Consider the following 18907-nt stretch of genomic DNA (forward strand, 5'->3'; position numbering starts at 1 on the left):
TTTCTTTCTTTCTTTCTTTCTTTCTTTCTTTCTTTCTTTCTTTCTTTCTTTCTTTCTTTCTTTCTTTCTTTCTTTCTTTCTTTCTTTCTTTCTTTTTGTATTGAGGACAAGGTTTCTACACTGACATTTCTGACCTGTTTTTATCCCCTAGGGAAATGTCTTACTTAATACAAAGGTTTCTGTATTATTTCTCCTTTTAGTACTTCAAGAGGCCTACAACAAAGCTTTACCAGAGATCATAGTGAAAGAACAAAGGGCAATAGCTTCAAACTAAAAGAAGGGAGATTTAGTTCAGATGGCAGCTGCACTTGTCACTCTTTACCTCTCTTAACACCCTTCTGAACTGGTGGAAAGAAACAGGTGTCTGGAGTCTGTGATTTATCTGATGCAAATCTTAGGATTACATAAATTGCATCCTGTAAGTGCCTATTTCTCTCATTAATTTTTGCTGCACTCTGAGTAACCAGCACAACTGTAGCTTTGTCTTTGTGTACCTCTGAGCACATCTTACTAATGTGTCATATCCATCAAACTTAATTGGGTCAAATGATCTGCAATATAAACATCACGATATTTGATGGTATAAATGTCTGACATCTTTTAGCAAGTTCCACAGTGCTCTCTGCAATAAAGTGTCAGCTGGCAGGACACAATCTAGCCTATTCACTGCCTAGAGATGTCCTTTGGTTTTGTTTAAGGTGTTTAGAAGTTGGGAAAAGGATAAATACTAAATTAATGAGAAGGAGAATACAATGACATTGTTCTTTCTAAAGTTTGTGTTAATGAAGTAATTCATGGTCATTGTGCACCATTAACAGCTATAAAGCTAGCAAACTGTATGTCTTATCTTAACTCTACAGGAGATAACACTTAAATTCTACACTCTGAGACGCTGTTACAGGACAGGAGCTGGCAATTTTAGGAAAATGCAGGCTGATGAGAAGGATTTTCTGTTACTGGGTAGAGGAAACAAAACTTGAACCTTGAAAATGAAGGCCCGTTTGGTATTTGAAATATTCAGAAAGAAGCAAGAGAACAGAGAAACTGAATTTTGAAAGAGAAATTCCAGATATTGCCTGTAAGATTCAGTTTGGAGGAGATGAGGATAACTCATGTGGGAAGAGACCTTAGGAGGTCTCTGGTCCAACTTTCTTCTCAAAGTAGAATCATGTCTGAGGTATGACCAATTTTCTCAGAGATTTACCTAGTCAGATCTGGAAAGTTTCAGAGGAGAAAGTCTGTACCATCTCTTCTGGGTAGGCTATATCACTCTTGATGTCTTCACGGTGGAGAAGTTTCTACTTACATCCAGTCCAAACATCTCTTGTCTGAACCTGTGCCTGGTGTTTGGTGTTCTCAGACTGGTGTATGGTCTACACAAGTCCAGCTCCATGTAATTAAATCCTTGTAAATACCAAAATGCTGCTCTACATATTGTGGGTGTCTGAGGGCTTCAGGTCCCTCTGAAGCCTTCTGTGCATATAGAACAAGCTCTCTTCCCTCAGTCTCTCCTTATACCACATGTGGTCCAGCCCCATAACCATCTTTGTGGCCTTCTGCTGAAAGACCACTTTGTGCATGCCTTTCCTGTGCAGGGGAGACTAACATGGGACACAGTATTCTAGATATCATCTAATGAATACCAATCAGAAAGTAGTAATCACTTTCCTTGACCTACTAGATACGTTTTGTTAATATAGCCTAGGATGTTGCAGGCATTTCTGCCAGGCACATTTCCAGCTTGATGTCCAGCAAGATCCCCAAGTCACTCTCCATGGAGTTGATTTTCAGCCATCACAGTAATCCAGTCATTCAATCCATGCCACCACATTTCTTATTTCAGTTGCATTGTTGTTCTTTGTGTGCATGCAGTATTCTATTTCTTCCCACTTGTTTCACAGGCTGCTTGAACTTGTGTACATACACTTGAGATGAGTTTTATTTAATCTTGTTCTGTCATTCCTGAGGTCTCACTTTTTCTTGGCGCCTTGTACCTACTTAATGACATAATTTGCCCTTTCCATCATTCCTAGTAAACATTCCCCTCAACAGGTTGGCCAGCCTGATCACTAAGATTCTTTTGTCCAGTTTTACTAAGTGGCCCTTGTATCCCCAAGCAGTTCTTGATCCTCAGAGAGAGTGCTACAGTTGTCAAAGCCTGTCATCAGGACCAGCTGTGTAAAACCAGGTGTTGCCTGCAGCATCCAGGCCCTCCACCCAGACTATCTTCCTGTAGGGTCAAGGAAAACACAACTTCCCTGAAGGAGACAGCCTCTCACTGCTGTCACACACTGGTGCTGCTGCATCTTTCAGGATTTGCTGGCTCTGAGCACACCAGGTAGATCTTCCAGCTTGTTGCCTGATGTCAGAGACCAAACCAGTTCTGCAGTTGCAGACCTGCTAATGGATAAACGGCCATCTTCCTCTTACCAGAAGTCACAAGCACCCAGCATTCCCAGTCCTGTGCACCTCCAGCAAGCAGAGTCTCCAGCTGGTCTTCCTTCTGTGCATGTAGGGGTTCAGGTGCTTTTCTTTGCAGCATCTCTGTGAATAACATGTTGATCTCTTTTTCATCATTCTTTGTGCTATGCAGCCTGCTCACCTCCTCCCACAGCTCCTTAGCTCATCAAAACAGCACATCTGCTGCAAACAAGGGCACGTGCCTTCACTTTTCTGAGCTTCAGCAAGAGACACCAGGCACTCTCTGCTTAAAAATCAGAGCTATGCAGAACCTGTGTCATAGACTTTTTCTGAACTAGGAGACCTGAATCTGCTTTTCTAATACTAAGACTTCCTTGAAACATTCGTGGAATTATTATTTTTTTATTAGAGAAGATAACTAATTCTACACAAATATACAATTTTATTAAATAATACTGTTTCATTCTGTTCTGATTTGATGGTTCACATTATACCTTTAGAAAAGGTTAAAATTTATAGAACTGAAATAGTGCCCAGGTGATGTAAATCTTTTACTGGATATGCACGGTCCTCTGTAGCGTTGTGAAAAGAGTTCACATACACATTGCAAGCTTTCTCTGGAGCTGCGTGATCAGGAAACTTGAATTTAATCTTTAAACTCCTTTCCAGCATTTTTCTTTTGTGCTTGAATTCCAAAATAGTTTTTGTATATTTGTTAATAGTGGTAACAGCTGCAGCCATACAGCAAGCGAAGGAAGCCCAAGCGAGGCTATAAACAAAAAAGTTTATAAGAAATTAGCAGAACATTTTCATATCCAAGTTCTTCAACTTTATTTTTGGAAAAACGCACCCAAGTGGTTGCACTGGTTTATACTAGGGAAAAAGGAGCATGGTCAGAGAAGAAGAAATACATTTGATTAATGGCCATCCACATACCTGACTTATAAAATGGAGCTCTGTATAATGCTTATAATATCCACATTTAATGTCCTTCCTTATAATATTCACATTTAATGCCTCAATTTCCTCTGTTAATTCTGAATTCATTATCAGGAAAAGGAACTACATAAAAATGAAGATGCTTAAAAAATTAAAATGTGCAGCTACTAACACTAAAAATCTCACAGGTGCCACTGAGAAATAATTTGTGTCAGCTACCCAGAAAGATTAGTAAGAAAAGAGTTAAATAGTAGGCTCAAACACTGAAATACATTCTTGAGAAAATACAGGTGATGACTAAAGAGAAGTGAAACTGAAATGTTTAGAGTAACACCATAACAAGACAGAATTAAAACATGATATTGAGGTACAATTTACTGAAGATACAGGAAAAACCTAGACTACTAAGTGGGAAACATGTGCTAGAAGTGTAAAATTATCATGTAAAAATACGCTCACAGTGGAATGAATTAGAGTTTACAGTGGAGAAATTTAGCAGAGCCTTTCTTAACATGGCAAGGTCAAGGTAATCAAATGAAACTTGTGCTTTAGTGGAGAAAACAGTTTAAGTAACTCCTGTTAATATCTCTTCTCCTTTACAGCTGTTTGTTCCCACATCCTTACTGTAGCTCAATGAACTCATTTTTGTTTTTAAATAACTCTTTCCTTCTTTATTTTTCCCCCTTTGAGTGCTATTTTCAGCAAGGATTAGTTCCCAGGATAATTGGACAACCAGATGTGTTGACAGAGTTTGAGTGCAATGCAGTATGGCGCACAGATGCATAGGACTACTAGGAGCAGGAAGAAGGGAGAGCAATTTAAGCTATATTTTCTCCTCAAGTCAGCCGAATTACACATTGACTTACCGTCTCAAATATGAGGATAAGTGGAAAAGACCTTGTAACAAAGAAATAGCAAGAACTGGGGAAAGTCAACAGAAACAGATAGATATAAGTCACCATTCAAACCAAACACAGATGGGACAGCAGGTCACCTGTGCTGATATGTAACCTATGGCTTGAGCCAACTGTAGTAGAGAAGAGCTAAAGATGGCAGCAATGAAATCAAGTTTGAGCCTATGAGATGATTTAAAGGTAGACTATCTAATTCATGTAAAAAGCATTTTGACTGAATAAATAAAGCACTGTAGCATTAGTAGAAAAATTGATATAATTAATACTATGAAGCACAACTCTTGTTGAAGACAAGACTCTTCAACACAGAGTCACTCTTCCTAATCAGCCTGTTAAAGCACTTTGAAGGAGCTAGTGCAATAAAGGCAAGAAACTGATTTCAAGAAAACTTCATAAAAGGCCTCTTACCAAAGACTGAAAAAAAATCGAACTCTTATGAACAGATGCTTCTGTAGATCAATGCTGCGTTAAAATATACAAAATAAAAGACAGAAGTAAATTGCCTCCTTTGACAATACAAGAGGATACTAATACAATTCTTCAAGGTTTTTCCCATAACTTTTCCTTTTTCATAAACAATTTGGAAAAAAAAAGCAACCCACTGACTAAGGAGAACTAAGGAAAGAAGTGAGCAAAGTCTTGTTACTGAGAGAGCCAAAGGATTAAGGGTAGATTGGCTACAGTGGAAATTCAGCTTCAAGAAGTGAATTCAGTTTGAACTCTGCTCAAAGAATAATGGCAAAAGGGTGATCAGAAAGATCAACTGGAAAAGAAAGTGGAGTACAGCAACTAGTTCATCTGGATAAAAGAATTACAGATAAAAGCGCAACTGGATTACACGTTTTTCCGTCACTGCTTAGTGACAGAAACTTAGTACAGAGCAAATCTTCAGAGAGAAAATGTTTTTTCATTTGAGGATATATCAATGTGAGAAACACAAGGAGAGTGAAAGATTCACTAATAATAAGAAAGTCTTCCAATCTACCTAAAAATATAAAAAAGAAATATGGAGAGATTTCTTGTCTTAGTTTCAGCTGGGATGGAACTGTTTTCCTCAGAGTCTGTCACGATATTATGTTTTTGGTTCTAGGGGAAAAATGATGTTGATAAGACATCGATATGCAAACAACTGTCTGGTGTGGAGCCACCTGCTGGGTTAAACCACAACACTTACTGAAATGATGTTCAGGGACACCACAGAATGAGCCTACCCATCAGTAGTAACTGTTGTGGCAAGTGCCTCCTGGACCAGGTGGAAGAAAAAACTCTGGCACTGCAGCCAGGTATGAGGAGACATGGGAAACAGTAGCAAGTGGAATGACAGAGGATCAACAGTTCTTGCAGGCATTGGAGTACTTCTCCAATGAGTCTGGAGGCTGGGATGAAAAACTGCTGCAACTGGCCTGATTCTCTGTCTTCCTTGGCTTTTAGGGAGGTGATGTTAAAGGGGACCCAGTGGTAAAGTAGTAAAATCTTTTCCTGTGTGTCTGCCTGTCCATGTCCCTGTCATGGCCTTAGTGACACTGGCCGTAAGTGGATGTTGGGATAATGAAAAATATAGTTAATTACAATCATGAATGCCCATCTTTTGGCATTTGTCTTCTTTCCTCTTATAGTATCAGCATCTTTCCCTTTTCACTCTCATGAGGTTCTCCCACTCAGTCAGTGAGAGAGAAGTTTTGGAAAGCTTGAGTTGAGGATGTACACAAAAGTGAGGAAGGTCCAAATGTAGGCTATCAAAAGAGAGACAATATTTCATGTGGAAAGAGATAAGAGGAAAGAAACCAAGCAATACAGCTGGAAGAAGGAGATGAGATATCTGTATGTATGGTTTGCTTTATTCCTAGATTTGAATGGGGTGACATGACTACCTTTTAGGCTGGGTAGAGGAAAGAAGAAAGTAAATCTTGACAGAAGAAAAAGGAGCATGCAATTGATTAGAAAAAAAGGCACCACACAGACCATCTTCCTCTGTGTCTTTGTATATGCAGGTACCAATGGCTTCCCTGTAAGTTGGACAAATAGGTTAAACTACATTATTTGTCATTATTTGAATAGTCTCTGTTCTTGAAATATTGACCAGACCCATACTTGAGTGCACTGAAAGCACTAGAAAAACAGTTCCATTTATATATATTGAAGAGAAGCTTCCAAATAATCTGCTTCTGCTCAGGAAATTGTTTCCTGGACAGAGACAAAGCAATGTAGAGTGACCTTCAAATGTGATTTCAGTTATTAGGAAGGTGGAAAGTAACATAACAAGAGACAGAAAAAAACCACCACTATTTCACTGCAAAATCTCTAGCAAATCTGCATTGTAAAGACATAGCCATAATCTCTCATTCAGTAAAAATACAATAAAACTTAAAAGAACAAAAGTGTGAATGACAATGAACTGTGTTCTCAGCTCTCAGAACTGGTATGGAGAGAATTACTCTGAGTTTTGCTCTAGTGACATTATTGGGCCCAGCAGACTTTGGATTTAACCCAGTACAATTGTTTCTCCACTGACATAATGACAGCTGTTTCCAACAAGTATCATTGAAAGTTCAAATGCTGACTACTGACTAAATTTGAATGGATTTTCAGTGGCACAACAAAGATATCCATATAGCAAAAATCTCTTGCATAGCCCTGTTTCTTAGTCTAGATACTGAACTGTTTAATCAGGAGGGAAGTACGTTAGACCCATCCATTATAAAGTAGGTATAAATTCTTTAAATATAGGATGAAGTGACCGAAATGTAATGGAAGAACCAAACATAAACCAATAGGTACCAATAGGACCAGCCATAATCCCATGTGTGAGGCCTCCAGTCTTCAGGACCAAGATTTACAGTCATTTGAAACACAGTTGTGTACATCATGTGAGCAACCATGCCCAGAAGACCTAAAAAATACAATATCATGAGAATATTAGAAAATGCAAGCTGCAGCCATTCTTCATTCTCAACTTACAGTAGTTGTCCCTTGAGCTCCTGAAGAACGTTTTTCACCATATCTAAGCTCCATAAGAGATTGAAGAATGCTGGACTTTGTTATCTAGTTGTATTTATGTGTTGTGAGTTTGTCAACACAATCACTAGTTCAGTCCTTTGACACCTGTGATGTATGCTAGTGGAATCTATGGGAGCAGTAGAATATGCAATACTTAGATTTTAAAAAGCAAAAAAGTTATTGGTTCTCACTCTCTGAAAATCTACTTCTAGTAATTTAGCCCTGAGCAGGCATCAGCCGTAACAATGAGGTCTCACTCAGTTATATTGCACAGGTCACTTTTCCCATAGTTTTCTATCTTTCAGTGGAAAGATTTTCAAAGGTATAAGTATTGGTTGTATTGGTGTCTCAAAAGCATACAGATTTATCAGCATTATCTAAGTGAGTGAAAAAGTAAACAAATACTTAATACCTATTGAAAAGCACTGAAAGAATCAGTTGTTAAAGTGGATTCTATTTAATCATCTACTTTTCAGAATTCCTACAAAGCTACTACCTAAGCCTAATGATACCTCTTTTCCCTCAGCATTCTATTTTTCATCAGTGAACTTCCCCATTAACTTCTGTATTTTCTGTTTCCAGCTACATTTACAAATCCACAAATATCCTGGAAGTTTCTAGCAACCCACTGTCTAAAACACAAGATTCTCAGAGCAGACAGTCCCCCACCAAACTCACAAGACCCAGTTGATAGATGTTCCTAAAGTAGCTCTGTTTCATGAATTCTTGCAAAAAAGATAAAAGCAATAGCTAGTCCACAGAGGTTCTCAGTCTAGAACACAACAAGTAACAGCTGACAGTGACCTGGCTTCAGTAGTCACTACGAAATGGTATCCTGGAACACAGGGTGGTGAACCCATTGTTTACTAGAACTCCCTCCTTCGAGTTCTCATGTAAGGATAAAATTTCATGCTAATTCTTTTTGTGTTGGTATAAAATACTGCATTTTTGTTACAGATTAAAGTGAAGGAATCTTTAAACCATTTCCTTGACAATATAACTAGATTTCATTTATATTTATGATTGATTGTATGTAAATTTAATAACTAAGATGCTCTTCTATTTTTTAATATCTCATGAAATGTTTGAAATAAGCATCTAGCTGAAGTAAAGAGTAGCCAGTAAAACCTTGCTGTGTAAGCCTCCTTAGTACTGCACAAAGGTATATAAGGAATATTAATAATGGTGAATGCTTATGACTACTGACACAAGGAAAATGTGCTAGTAATTGGTGAAACTGTCTAAGCAGTTAAATTTAGCTTGTAAACGTGTATGGAAGGAGAGTTTCTGTTCCTTTAAGTGTATCTGGTCTAGGACCTCTTTCTTGTGCAATGAAGGATAAGAAGGGAAGGAAGCCATAGACTAAAACATATAGGGACACAAATCTGACAGACAAATGGGAAGCAGTGATAGGAACCAAACTGCAGAGGAGGTAGAAGGGGGGAGAAAGGAAGGGAGGAGAAGCAGGAAGGAGCAATGTGAGGAGGTAGAGGGGTGGGCATGGAGGGCAGTGAAATAGAATAAAGAGGCTGAAGGGGCTGGTCCTGTGTGAAATGGGGACAGTGTTCTTGTCTGATGAAGCCCATTGCCTGATCATAGCAGTCTGCCGTATCTTCTTGTATTTTCTTACTAAATCTTTTTCTTAAATATCTCTCTGTGTATTTGTGCTCTCTGCCTTGTGCGTAGGTGGACTACAGAGACTATGCCAGCTGCTGGGGATGTATGACATGTGTGCATGTTTGAAAACTGGTGCTAGCTCTTGGAGTCAGGCCAGGGGATGAGGCACCCCTAGCTGTGCTGTCAGCTGCTGAACTGAGTGAGGTTTCTATTGTCAGGTCCTACAGACTTTAAGCCCCAAGTGCCAGCTACTGGAGTAAGACTAGGGATATGGCCCCCTGACCTGTGATACCAGATCCTGGAGGCTGTGGGGTTCTTTTATTACCAACCACTGAAACAAAATTGTGCATTCCCCAAACCACCTACTGGCAAAAACCAGTGTGACTGAAGGAATGTACATGTGTGTGGATGTGACTTTAAAAGATTAAATGCCAACTACTGAGGGGACCAGTATGGGTGGAATTTAATGCCAGTTACTGGAGTAAGGCTGGGAATGTGGGTGCCAACCACTGGAACCAATGGAGTCCCAGTGCAGCTTCTGGTGTGAGTGGGGTCTTCTAGTCCTGGCCACTGAGGCAAGAGCGTTGTGTGATCCCAAACCACCTATTGGTGGGATGCTGACATGAGTGAGGCAAGTGTGGGGCTCTATACTAGTGGCTGAAACCAGGCCCATATGCCTGGTGCCAGCTCCTATGGGGGTGCATGTCCATATCTTCCCCACAGCTGATGTGTGTATGAGAGGGGGTTTATTAGCCAGCAAACTCCAAGCTGAACCAGCCAGCGTGTAATGGAGCCTCAGGTCTGGGCTGGGGTATCAGGAGGGGTGGGAGTCCTTGCCGTTACATCCAGGGGGAACTTACAGCATGGAGTGCATATGGGATGAGTGTCTGTACATAAAAGATGCACATTTGCAGCATGCATCAAGCTGGACTAGTCCATAAGCAGGAGACCTGGAAAGTGGACAAGGAAGCCTAGGATCTGGGCAGGCATACTGGACAGACAGAGATTTCATGCCAGCATGTAGAAGATCTGTGAATGTCTGTGTGTTTGTGAACCTAGGGAGTGCTGTGCATGGGTCTGCACTACTGATTTCCTGCCCCTGCCAGCCCAAGTTGGGAGTCAGCTGTCTGTGTTCATGTTTTTATGTGAATCCTCTGTGTTCAAGCCAGTGCTTTGACTGTGGCAGGGTGACTGACTATGTCATGTTCCTGTGCATGCCTGTGTGTGTCCTGTGTCACTGTGACATGTACTCAGCATTGCTACTGTATTAGCCTGCAAAAGGGAAAGAGGTAGCTATGTCCCTCAGCCTGGGCAGAGACATTGGGTCCATGGGCACAGAGAAGGGCTCCATTGACCAAGAAAGAGGAGTCCGGTGCCAGAGTGGTCGGAGGAGGTGGCCATGCTCTTTACATCACTTAGGTTCACTATTCTTTCCTTAGAAATAGACCTGACAATGGATGAAGAGATACAAGTAGAAACATTTCAGAAAAAGTAAGCTTATTTAGTCAGCCAAAAAAAAGTACACTGCTTTAACTAGTCTATAGCAGATGTTCAAAATACAGAGAATCTCTGATCAATTATAATATATTTGAAAATTGTTTCCAGGAGCTCTACTGGTAAATCCTTACTCAAGAAAGATTATGGAGACAGGTCTCTTCTTTTGAGTAATTAGTAGAACTGGTGACTATGAACATTTTTACCAGCTGGACACCTTGCAGGAAAGTCATTCAGAAAAAAAAAAAAAAAAAAAAAAATTCTACAATGTTCTCAAAGGTCATAGCAAAGCTTAGGTACCACTCTCTGGTCTATATGGGGCTGAGATAGAAATCTGGAAATGTGTAAAATTTAACTAAAAAGAGGAGGAAATCAGCTGCACTGTTGCAGGTGAAGATCCCTAAATATACAAAAATTCTAACAGCAAGGGCTTTATACTGGCCATGAAGAAAGTGTTTTCATCATTAAGGACTGGATTACATTTCCTAAGGAAGTCACAGAACTTTTACTACAAAGGTGGGAGTTTTGTTTTGTTTTGTTTTGCTTTGTTTTGTTGGTGGTGGTTCTGGGAGTTGGAGGTTTTTCCTAAGATGAATAAGAAAAATATCTGTCAGGTTAAGATTAGGAAATTTGGGCCTAACTTGAATGCTGAACTAAAACTACAGTGTTCCAGAAATTACTATCTGGAATGGAAACTGCTGTCTTCTGAAGTCCTTGGAGGCTCACTCTATTGTCTACATTAAACACATTCTTCTAGGAAGACTGTATAAAAATTGAGCAAGAGAATAACTATAGCAGCAAGAGTGATCAGAGGCAGTAGAAATATTTGTGAAGTCATACGACAGGTTTTCTATCATTTATTTCAGAGAAGATGAAGGTGAGACACAATAGGTGTCTTCAAGTATGCAAAGGCATCCTCAGAAAGGAAGAAAAATATTTTTCCCCATAATCATGACTGGGCTTTTAAAATTCTTGGTTTACTTATCCAACAAATGATAATGGCAAATGAATTAAATATGTGATTATGTCTAAGAGGAAAAAGTAAAATGAAAAATCTTTAATTCATTAAGAAAGGCACAGCAATCACAAATACAAGAACACTAAATCCACAAATACTAGAATTAGGATCAAACCCAGTTTTCTCAGAGAAAAGTATTTTGAGATTAATTCATAAAGACATAGGCTTTGCCATCTGCCCATGTACTTGACTTGCAATTAGATGTGTTTCTAGAAGATATGCTCTCAACCAGCATAAATCACTTTGGACTCATGGCAATGTGAAGGATGGTGGTATGTGCTCCGTAAGAAGTCATATTACTTCTAGCTTTAAAATGAGTATGAAACAGTGTGCATGTTACCAGTAATTTTAGCACAACTTTCCTCAGTAACAATTGTTTGATATAGGTAGAATTGCAGAGTAGTTCAGACTGGAAGACACTTTCAGAAGTCTCTGGTCTGACCTCCAGTTCTCAATGTCAATGATGAGCTCAGACCAAATTGCTTGGGTACTGATATATTGAATTCTTCACCATGAGGGCAGACAAGCAGTGGAATCAGCTTCCCAGGAAGGCTGCAGGTCTTTAAGAACCAGCAGGATATAGCCCTGCTGTGCAAGCTGCTCTGACCTCAGAGGTAACCCTGCTGTGAACAGGGGGTTGGACTGGGGACCCTTTGAAGTTTCTTCTAAATTGAATTTGCCTAGGATGCTATTATTAGATAGCACTGGATTACAAAGTAAAATGCAGAAAATTAAACACAATTTTTATGATGGTTTTCTATTGAAAACTATGTGATTCCATTTTGTTCCCTCTTATAAGTGCCATTTTGATTGGACTGTTGCTCATTTTATCCTCAGCATATTGGAAATAGAAAATCAAGTTATTTTGAAGGTTTTTTCTTTGACAATCAGACAAATTAAAAATAATAAAGTTAAAACACTGACATTAAAAATAATAAGTATAAATATAAAGTAAAATTAAAAAAACATATTAAGAAATGACAATAATATATTTCATTAAAAAAAATGTGTGTTGTTAAGGTCTCAGTAGATATGGTAGTAGTTCACAATCCCAGACACTGTTATTAATCTTCAGATAGAACTCTATCAATGTTAAATTTTCTAGATGTAATAAATTGAGATCCTAAATTGTACCTGCTAGTACGATGACTACTGCAGAAAAGGCGTTGATCTTTAGCCCATCAATGACAGTACTGTAGTAGCACATTTCTACTGACATAAGAACAACTCCAGTCAGAAGTAAAATGTTATAGAGTAGCTCTGCTACAATAGACAGCCATAAAACCCCTGTAAAATAAATTAATAGCACAGAGATTACAAAAAGTCATTTAGTATTTTCACAATTTTTCTCTTCATTTATATTGTTTACACAATTTTAAGCAAAAAGTCAGAGGCTGTGAGAATGCTATTATAACATCAATAAGAAGACTTCAAGTTCAATAGCTACCCTAAATTATTATTCCTCTACTGATTTGGCCACGTAGTGCAAGAGCTGTTGCACATTACTTCTGTACATGAAAGAAGCTCACAGTGCAAGGTGGGGAAGTACATTTTTTACGTTCAGTAGTTACCCTAGTCATTAACAAACATCTTCCCTTTTAGTGCTCAGTCTTTCACCAGACAAGCTCTTTCTATTTGGACAGAGATGCCTTCATGTGCCTAGGCAATCTCCAGTTTTCACTGATATTCATCTGTTAGTTCATCTCTCTCTGATTATCTATTAATTACATCACTGTTTTACCATTGATATGCTAATGTCACACTGGCAGGAGCAGGCAGAGTCTTCTTATATCCAGATAGTAGCAGGAACTGGCCAACAACTGGTTATTGAACCATACAAACCTTCTTAAAAACAAGTTATTTTGTCCTTAGACATCTGATTTTATATCCACGTGATTTCATAGATATGCACCAGGTATATATACATACATATATACTAAAAATCATAACTTAAAAATAGAAACATTGCTAAGACATGTAATTGATCGCTAAATACTACATACTTAGTCATTATATTAGTGGGTCAGGCTATGCATTGGAGTTCCTGGGCAAGGTGTATTTCTCAAGAAAGTCTTTATCTCAGCAAAAAAAAAATAGATTTTGTTCAGGAAATTTGAATGATACGTTAACCAGCAGTATGGTCCAATAATAGGACCTTGCATCTAAATACTTCTGAATAGTGAGCCATCATTACACATGCACTGAGCACCTGTTTGTATCACCTTGCCTTGAGATGTTCAGTTCAGGAATAGTGAGCTTGATGCATCCCAAGTCTTGCGCACATAGCAGCCATATGTATGTGTGGAACACAAACTTTGTTTTCCTGTTCAAGGTGGGATGTGACAAGGGCAAAAACCTTTATTTCCACACAGGATTTCACTGCCCTGAGGTATTTTCACAGTGCAGTATTCAGGTACAGGGGTGCTTTCTTAGGTGTCTTAATCTGAATTGTGGATACCAGGGGCCAATGTCCTGTTCACAGAGGTGTTTCAATACTGCATCCATCTGTGGTTCTAGGTGTGAGGAGCTCTCAGGCCCAGGCCTACAACCTACTCCTCATGCTACAAACATCTTGAATTATTTTTGCACAGAGACATGGCTGCACAGAGGTGAGAAGAGGGGCTAGCCCTCAGATATTCAGTCTTTCTGCTATGCCCGGTGGTTGAAATTGCATATCCAGGCTATTTGGACAAGAATACTTTTCTAGTGTGTATTTGCAAACCTTGGAGAAGACTTTATTCTGGATCAGCCACTTCCAGATTGGTATAACCACTGAAATGATAGGGTTAACACTGGAGGGGTGCTCTCTTCATGGCATCTGCAAGCAGGTTTAGTAGGAATAGAAGCAGTTCTTTGAAAGAACTAGGTTTACTCCATGCTTTCAGTAGTTATTTTTGAGTTGCAAAACCTTGATGAATGCGAATACCCACTTAGAGCTATGTGTAGCACACAAGGAGAGGATTCACCTCAAGATTGGTTTGGTGCACAGCACACCTCTCAAGTCCCTCGGGATTTAAAGGGGACAGCAAATTGCTTGTCTCCATTCATATGCTACTGTGCCTCTGTCCTTTCCAGATAGCATAGTGCCGGACATGGAATCCTTGACTGAATTTGGAGGTATGAGGAGAGAGATGGCAAAACATTTGAAATCCTTATTTCTAGTAACAATATTCAAAATACTTTTTTTTGTTTAAGTTGCTATTCAAAAGGAGTGATTGAATGATGAATGAAAAGACATTGATGTATACTTTAAGTCATGTGGGCTTCATTTTGGAGTGGAAAAACTAAATAAAGAATAAAAACCATATGAGATTGAAATATTTTTTTCAAATCAAAATGCATTATATTTATTTTATTGGTAAATGTGATCAAGGATGTTTTATTTATGTAAACAAAATTGCATATTTACCTCGATCAGAAGCTGGAGTCAAACTGATAAAACTTCTACATTTCTCACCTAAAAAAAAATAATAGTTTTAAAAGAAAATTCTGCATTATTTTGTATTCTGTAATGATCTAAGGAAACAGTTCAACAGAAAAAAAAATTACCATAGAAGCACGAATTAAGATGACCAGGAGAAACTCTTTTTAATGTGTGTTTGTACGTAGTCTCTGGTACTTGGATTGACTCCTAGAGATCCTCCCAGACTGTTTCAGAGCAGAAATAGTGTTACATATTTATGAGTGACTTAGAGAAAGTCTTTGACGTGTTATCCAAAAGGTTGCAGCTGTGAAAGCCAGAGATGGAAAATTAACAGTTTGTTTGAAAGCTGTATTCCATCCAGCTTATGAATCATAGAATCACTAAGATTGGAAAAGAATTCTACAGAAACAAGGCTGCTGCTCACACTAGTTTCTTCTAAGCTTGACTGTTTTTTTATCTGTAAGCTTTGATTTTCAAACCCATGTGACCTCCTGATCCCTGTGTAGATGCCTTGAACAAAGCTCTTGGAATTAACTTTGGTCTGCTCTGAGAACAGAGGATGAGCTTTTTTCAGCTACTAACCACACCAAATATGAACAAAAACAGCCACAGCCGACAGATCAATTCTATGAACCCAGTATCTACAGCAGTCTCTACCTAAAATATGTCTTTTTTTGTTGTTTTCTTTTGAGTGAGAGATGTATTTTGCTCTGATCTTTGACATTAACCTCTTTAAAACTGCATAATGTACAAGATCTTATGGCAGAACTGGCTCTTCTTGACATACAACTTCTAAAATATTTGTATTTTGTTGCACAGATGACAGCTGATCATTTCCTAGTTTTGTTCAATTTGCCACTCCCAAACTGATCAGAACAATAAGAAGAAAAAATTAACTTTGGCCTGAATTCACAATATAAACCCTATTTCTCAAATCAGTTAAGCAGATCCCATGTACAAAGATCCAAAATTAATTAGAGGTTCTCTTACACAGCAATTTCTTCCAATTCTACCGATACTTACGTAGTCAGAGTGAAACTCAGTTATATGACACCACTCACGATAATTTCCAAATTCTGTTCTAGGAGGGTGAAAATAATATTATTCTGCTTTGGTTTATGAATTGTGAGATCACAGTAAGAAAATAAGATTGCCTGTACTTAAGAGGAAATCCATGAAAAAACCTTAGTCCCACAGATTTAACTGGTAAAATGAAAATCTAAATAATTTGTCTTTAAAAATGCGTATTATGGTTTTTATGTTGCTACAGGGCAATCATTCAAGGTAAATATAACAGAACGACAGAATTGTAGGGTTTGTAACAGACCTCTGCAGATCATCTAGTACAATACACCCTAAAATAGATTTGCTACAGCAGGTTGCTCAGGTAGGCACCCAGGTGAGTATCTCCAGAGTAGGATACTCCACCACCTCTCTGAGCAGTCTGTTCCAGGGCTCTCTCACCCTCATTGCAAAGAACTTCTTCCTCACATTTGTTTGGAACTCACTGTGCTGCAGTTTGTTCCCATTGCCCCTTGTTCTGTGATTGCACACCATTGAAAAGAGCCTGGCCCATCCATCATGGGGGTTATTTTTGCCTAAGAGAGTAACAACATCAGAATATGAAACCCTTCTCTGTTAAGAGAAAAAAAAATTCTTGATCTGCGTGATTGTCTGTCACTTCAAGATACTTTACAGAATTTATTAGATTTTTTTTAGAAATTCACTGGGGAATATCCTCTAAGATTCCCTTTTCCAGAGAAAATCAGCATTTAAAGGCTACTTATTCTTTTAAAATATATACATGATATTGCAGCAAAGAGGAAATAGACATCAAATAAGTAGAAAGAATTCTGAGTATTTTCTAAAGTAAGTTTCTGTGCTTTTACTCACCTTCCCCATTTATAATTTCTTCGCAGGAATACCAAATCCCAGCATGAAACTTTAGGTCAACAAACTTGTCATCTCCTGTCTCCCAGATATATTGCACAGCATTGCTGTTGTTGGCTTCAGGGCTATTAAAGCGGATGCAGTGATCTCCTTTGGCCTGTCCTATGCAGAAAGGTTTGGCAACTTTTCTTGTCCCTTCACACCAGTAATTGCTACTGAATGCTGTAATAGAGAAAACTAAAGAGAGAAAAGTGAGAAAAAATGCTACTGAGGCTCTTTGCCGTCTGTCTGTGCTTGGGTCTGAAACTGGCATACTCCAGGACTGCCGTATCTGTTCTTCTGAAACAATCATTTACAAAGCTACGTATACATCTGCCTGCTGAAACACCTGACTGTATTTTCCATCCTAATCTTCACTCCTCTCAGTGACTTGTACCAGCTTAGTCGTTAAGGCAGAAAGCAGAGAGAGAGAGAAATCATGTGGTAGGAGAGATTAAGGATTTAGCACAGTGTTGTTTTGTACTAACATCTTGTGAAAGAAATATGAGGGGAAGAGATAATTAATTATAATTTGGGCCAAGAGACACAGGAGTAAGGGCACAAAGAACACAGAAGAAGTATCACAGAATCACAGAATTGTAGGGTTGAAAGGGACCTCTAGAGATCATCAAGACCAATCCCGCTGCAAAGCAGGCTCCCTGCAGCAGGCTGCACAGCTCGACGTCCAGGCGAGTCTTGAATATCTCCAAAGAAGGAGAATCCACAACCTCCCTGGGCAGCCTGTAAAGTATACCAATATGTAATCAGAAAAAAAGAAATATTTAAAGAAACAAAATGCACTTACTATTTCAATCAGCATGTGGAGTCAAATTGATGAAGCTTCTACATTTATCACCTAACAAATAAATAAAAGTAATCTTGCAGTTCCAAATGCTCGTGTAACACAGAGCATTGAATTAAATTGAATACAGTCATAAACTTTATCTTAAACAAATACTTAAGGAGATGAGTGCATTTCACAGCATTACAGCATTTCCCACCACTTGTGATGAAATGAATGAGGGTCAGAGTCCCTGAAGAGCACTGCACAAGGAACCATCAGTGCCTAGTCGTCCCTAGGTTTGCAGGCAGAAGTGGAAGTGTATCCTCATACGCCATTTGTTTAATCCTTATGTCAGAGGATTTCCACTTTAAGTAGCATGATGGGATTAATGCATATTCAGCTAAGTGCCTTGAGGACCTTTATGGCACAATCTAAGGCCTAAAGGAGATTGAGGGAAGTTTTCCACTTTTGACCTTGCAGATTTCCTGATATTCACTGATGAATGGCTAAGCTTGAAGATATGAACAAGGTTGCTTGTCAGGTAGCTTCCTCTCCTGAACATTAGCAGTTTATCGTTCAATAATTAGCTACATTTGCAAATAGAGTTTGTCTTTTGGTCAACTGTAAAATTACATCTGGAGCAAAGGCAGGACCCTATCTTAAAACACAGTGGTGTTACAATTGTTATTTTTATGAGACTGGTTCACAGATTATTTTACAGTCACTGTACTGGGCAACTTGAACAATACAAATATTGTTGTGCTCTGAGAACAAACACAGGGATTTTTATCTCTTGCAGCACTACTACCATATACTTGTACTAAAAATCCTAAAATATCATTATCTGATATGGAAAAGGGAAGCGTGTAATCAAGATGGAAGATGCTGAAAGCAGTTTACTATATATCCTTGCTTGCACAAGAATATCACCTGGAAATCATACTATAAGCACTTCTAGAAAGGACACTTTTTTACCACATTCTGGATGATGCTTTTGATAACGTACCTCAAATAAACTGGTATTGATATAGGCATCAAGAAGTACAAAAGCAGCAAGACCATAAATGATGGTGTGAGGAAAACAGGAGCAGACACACAGCTGGACCGTGGTGTAGCAGCAGGAATGAGATACAAGGATACCTTAATATGGGTTCCCTTCACTGACTGAGCCCTGGGGAGTGTTAATTCTAAAGGGAGACCAAAGAGAGGCCACAGAGTTTGATCAAGCATAAGTTTCAGATGACTTTATAAGACGAGCAGTTACAAACAACTTGTAGAAGCTGAAAACTGAAAACAGCCCCTCAGATGCTGGGTGCCAGCTGTAAACCAGCTCCTGTGAGACATGAGGTTGCATTGCAGAAGATCCTGCA

The 18907-nt window shown here is 38.8% G+C and overlaps 1 protein-coding gene across 1 annotated transcript; it reads right to left on the reverse strand.

The window, feature by feature from the left end:
• Positions 1-2934: 2934 nt before the first annotated feature.
• On the reverse strand, positions 2935-17089 carry GSG1L2 (GSG1 like 2). The gene is made up of 5 exons (XM_021382494.1): positions 16718-17089; positions 14810-14857; positions 12535-12687; positions 7053-7164; positions 2935-3190 (listed from the first exon to the last, which is right to left on the reverse strand). The coding sequence occupies exons 1-5, from the start codon at positions 17064-17066 to the stop codon at positions 2935-2937; spliced, it is 918 nt and encodes a 305-aa protein (XP_021238169.1). The 5' UTR covers positions 17067-17089.
• Positions 17090-18907: the final 1818 nt, after the last annotated feature.

This window comes from Numida meleagris, unplaced genomic scaffold, assembly GCF_002078875.1.
Source record: "Numida meleagris isolate 19003 breed g44 Domestic line unplaced genomic scaffold, NumMel1.0 unplaced_Scaffold249, whole genome shotgun sequence".
Classification (NCBI taxonomy): Eukaryota; Metazoa; Chordata; class Aves; order Galliformes; family Numididae; genus Numida; species Numida meleagris.

Bases quoted from the DNA above. Each gene is read 5' to 3' on its own strand.
- GSG1L2 (XM_021382494.1), bottom strand. From the start codon at position 17,066: ATGATTGTTTCAGAAGAACAGATACGGCAGTCCTGGAGTATGCCAGTT. The intron at 14,858-16,717 runs GTGAGTAAAAGC...ATTTTTTTTTAG, and splicing joins AGAAATTATAAATGGGGAAG to GTGAGAAATGTAGAAGTTTT. The intron at 12,688-14,809 runs GTAAATATGCAA...TTTATTTTACAG, and splicing joins GACTCCAGCTTCTGATCGAG to GGGTTTTATGGCTGTCTATT.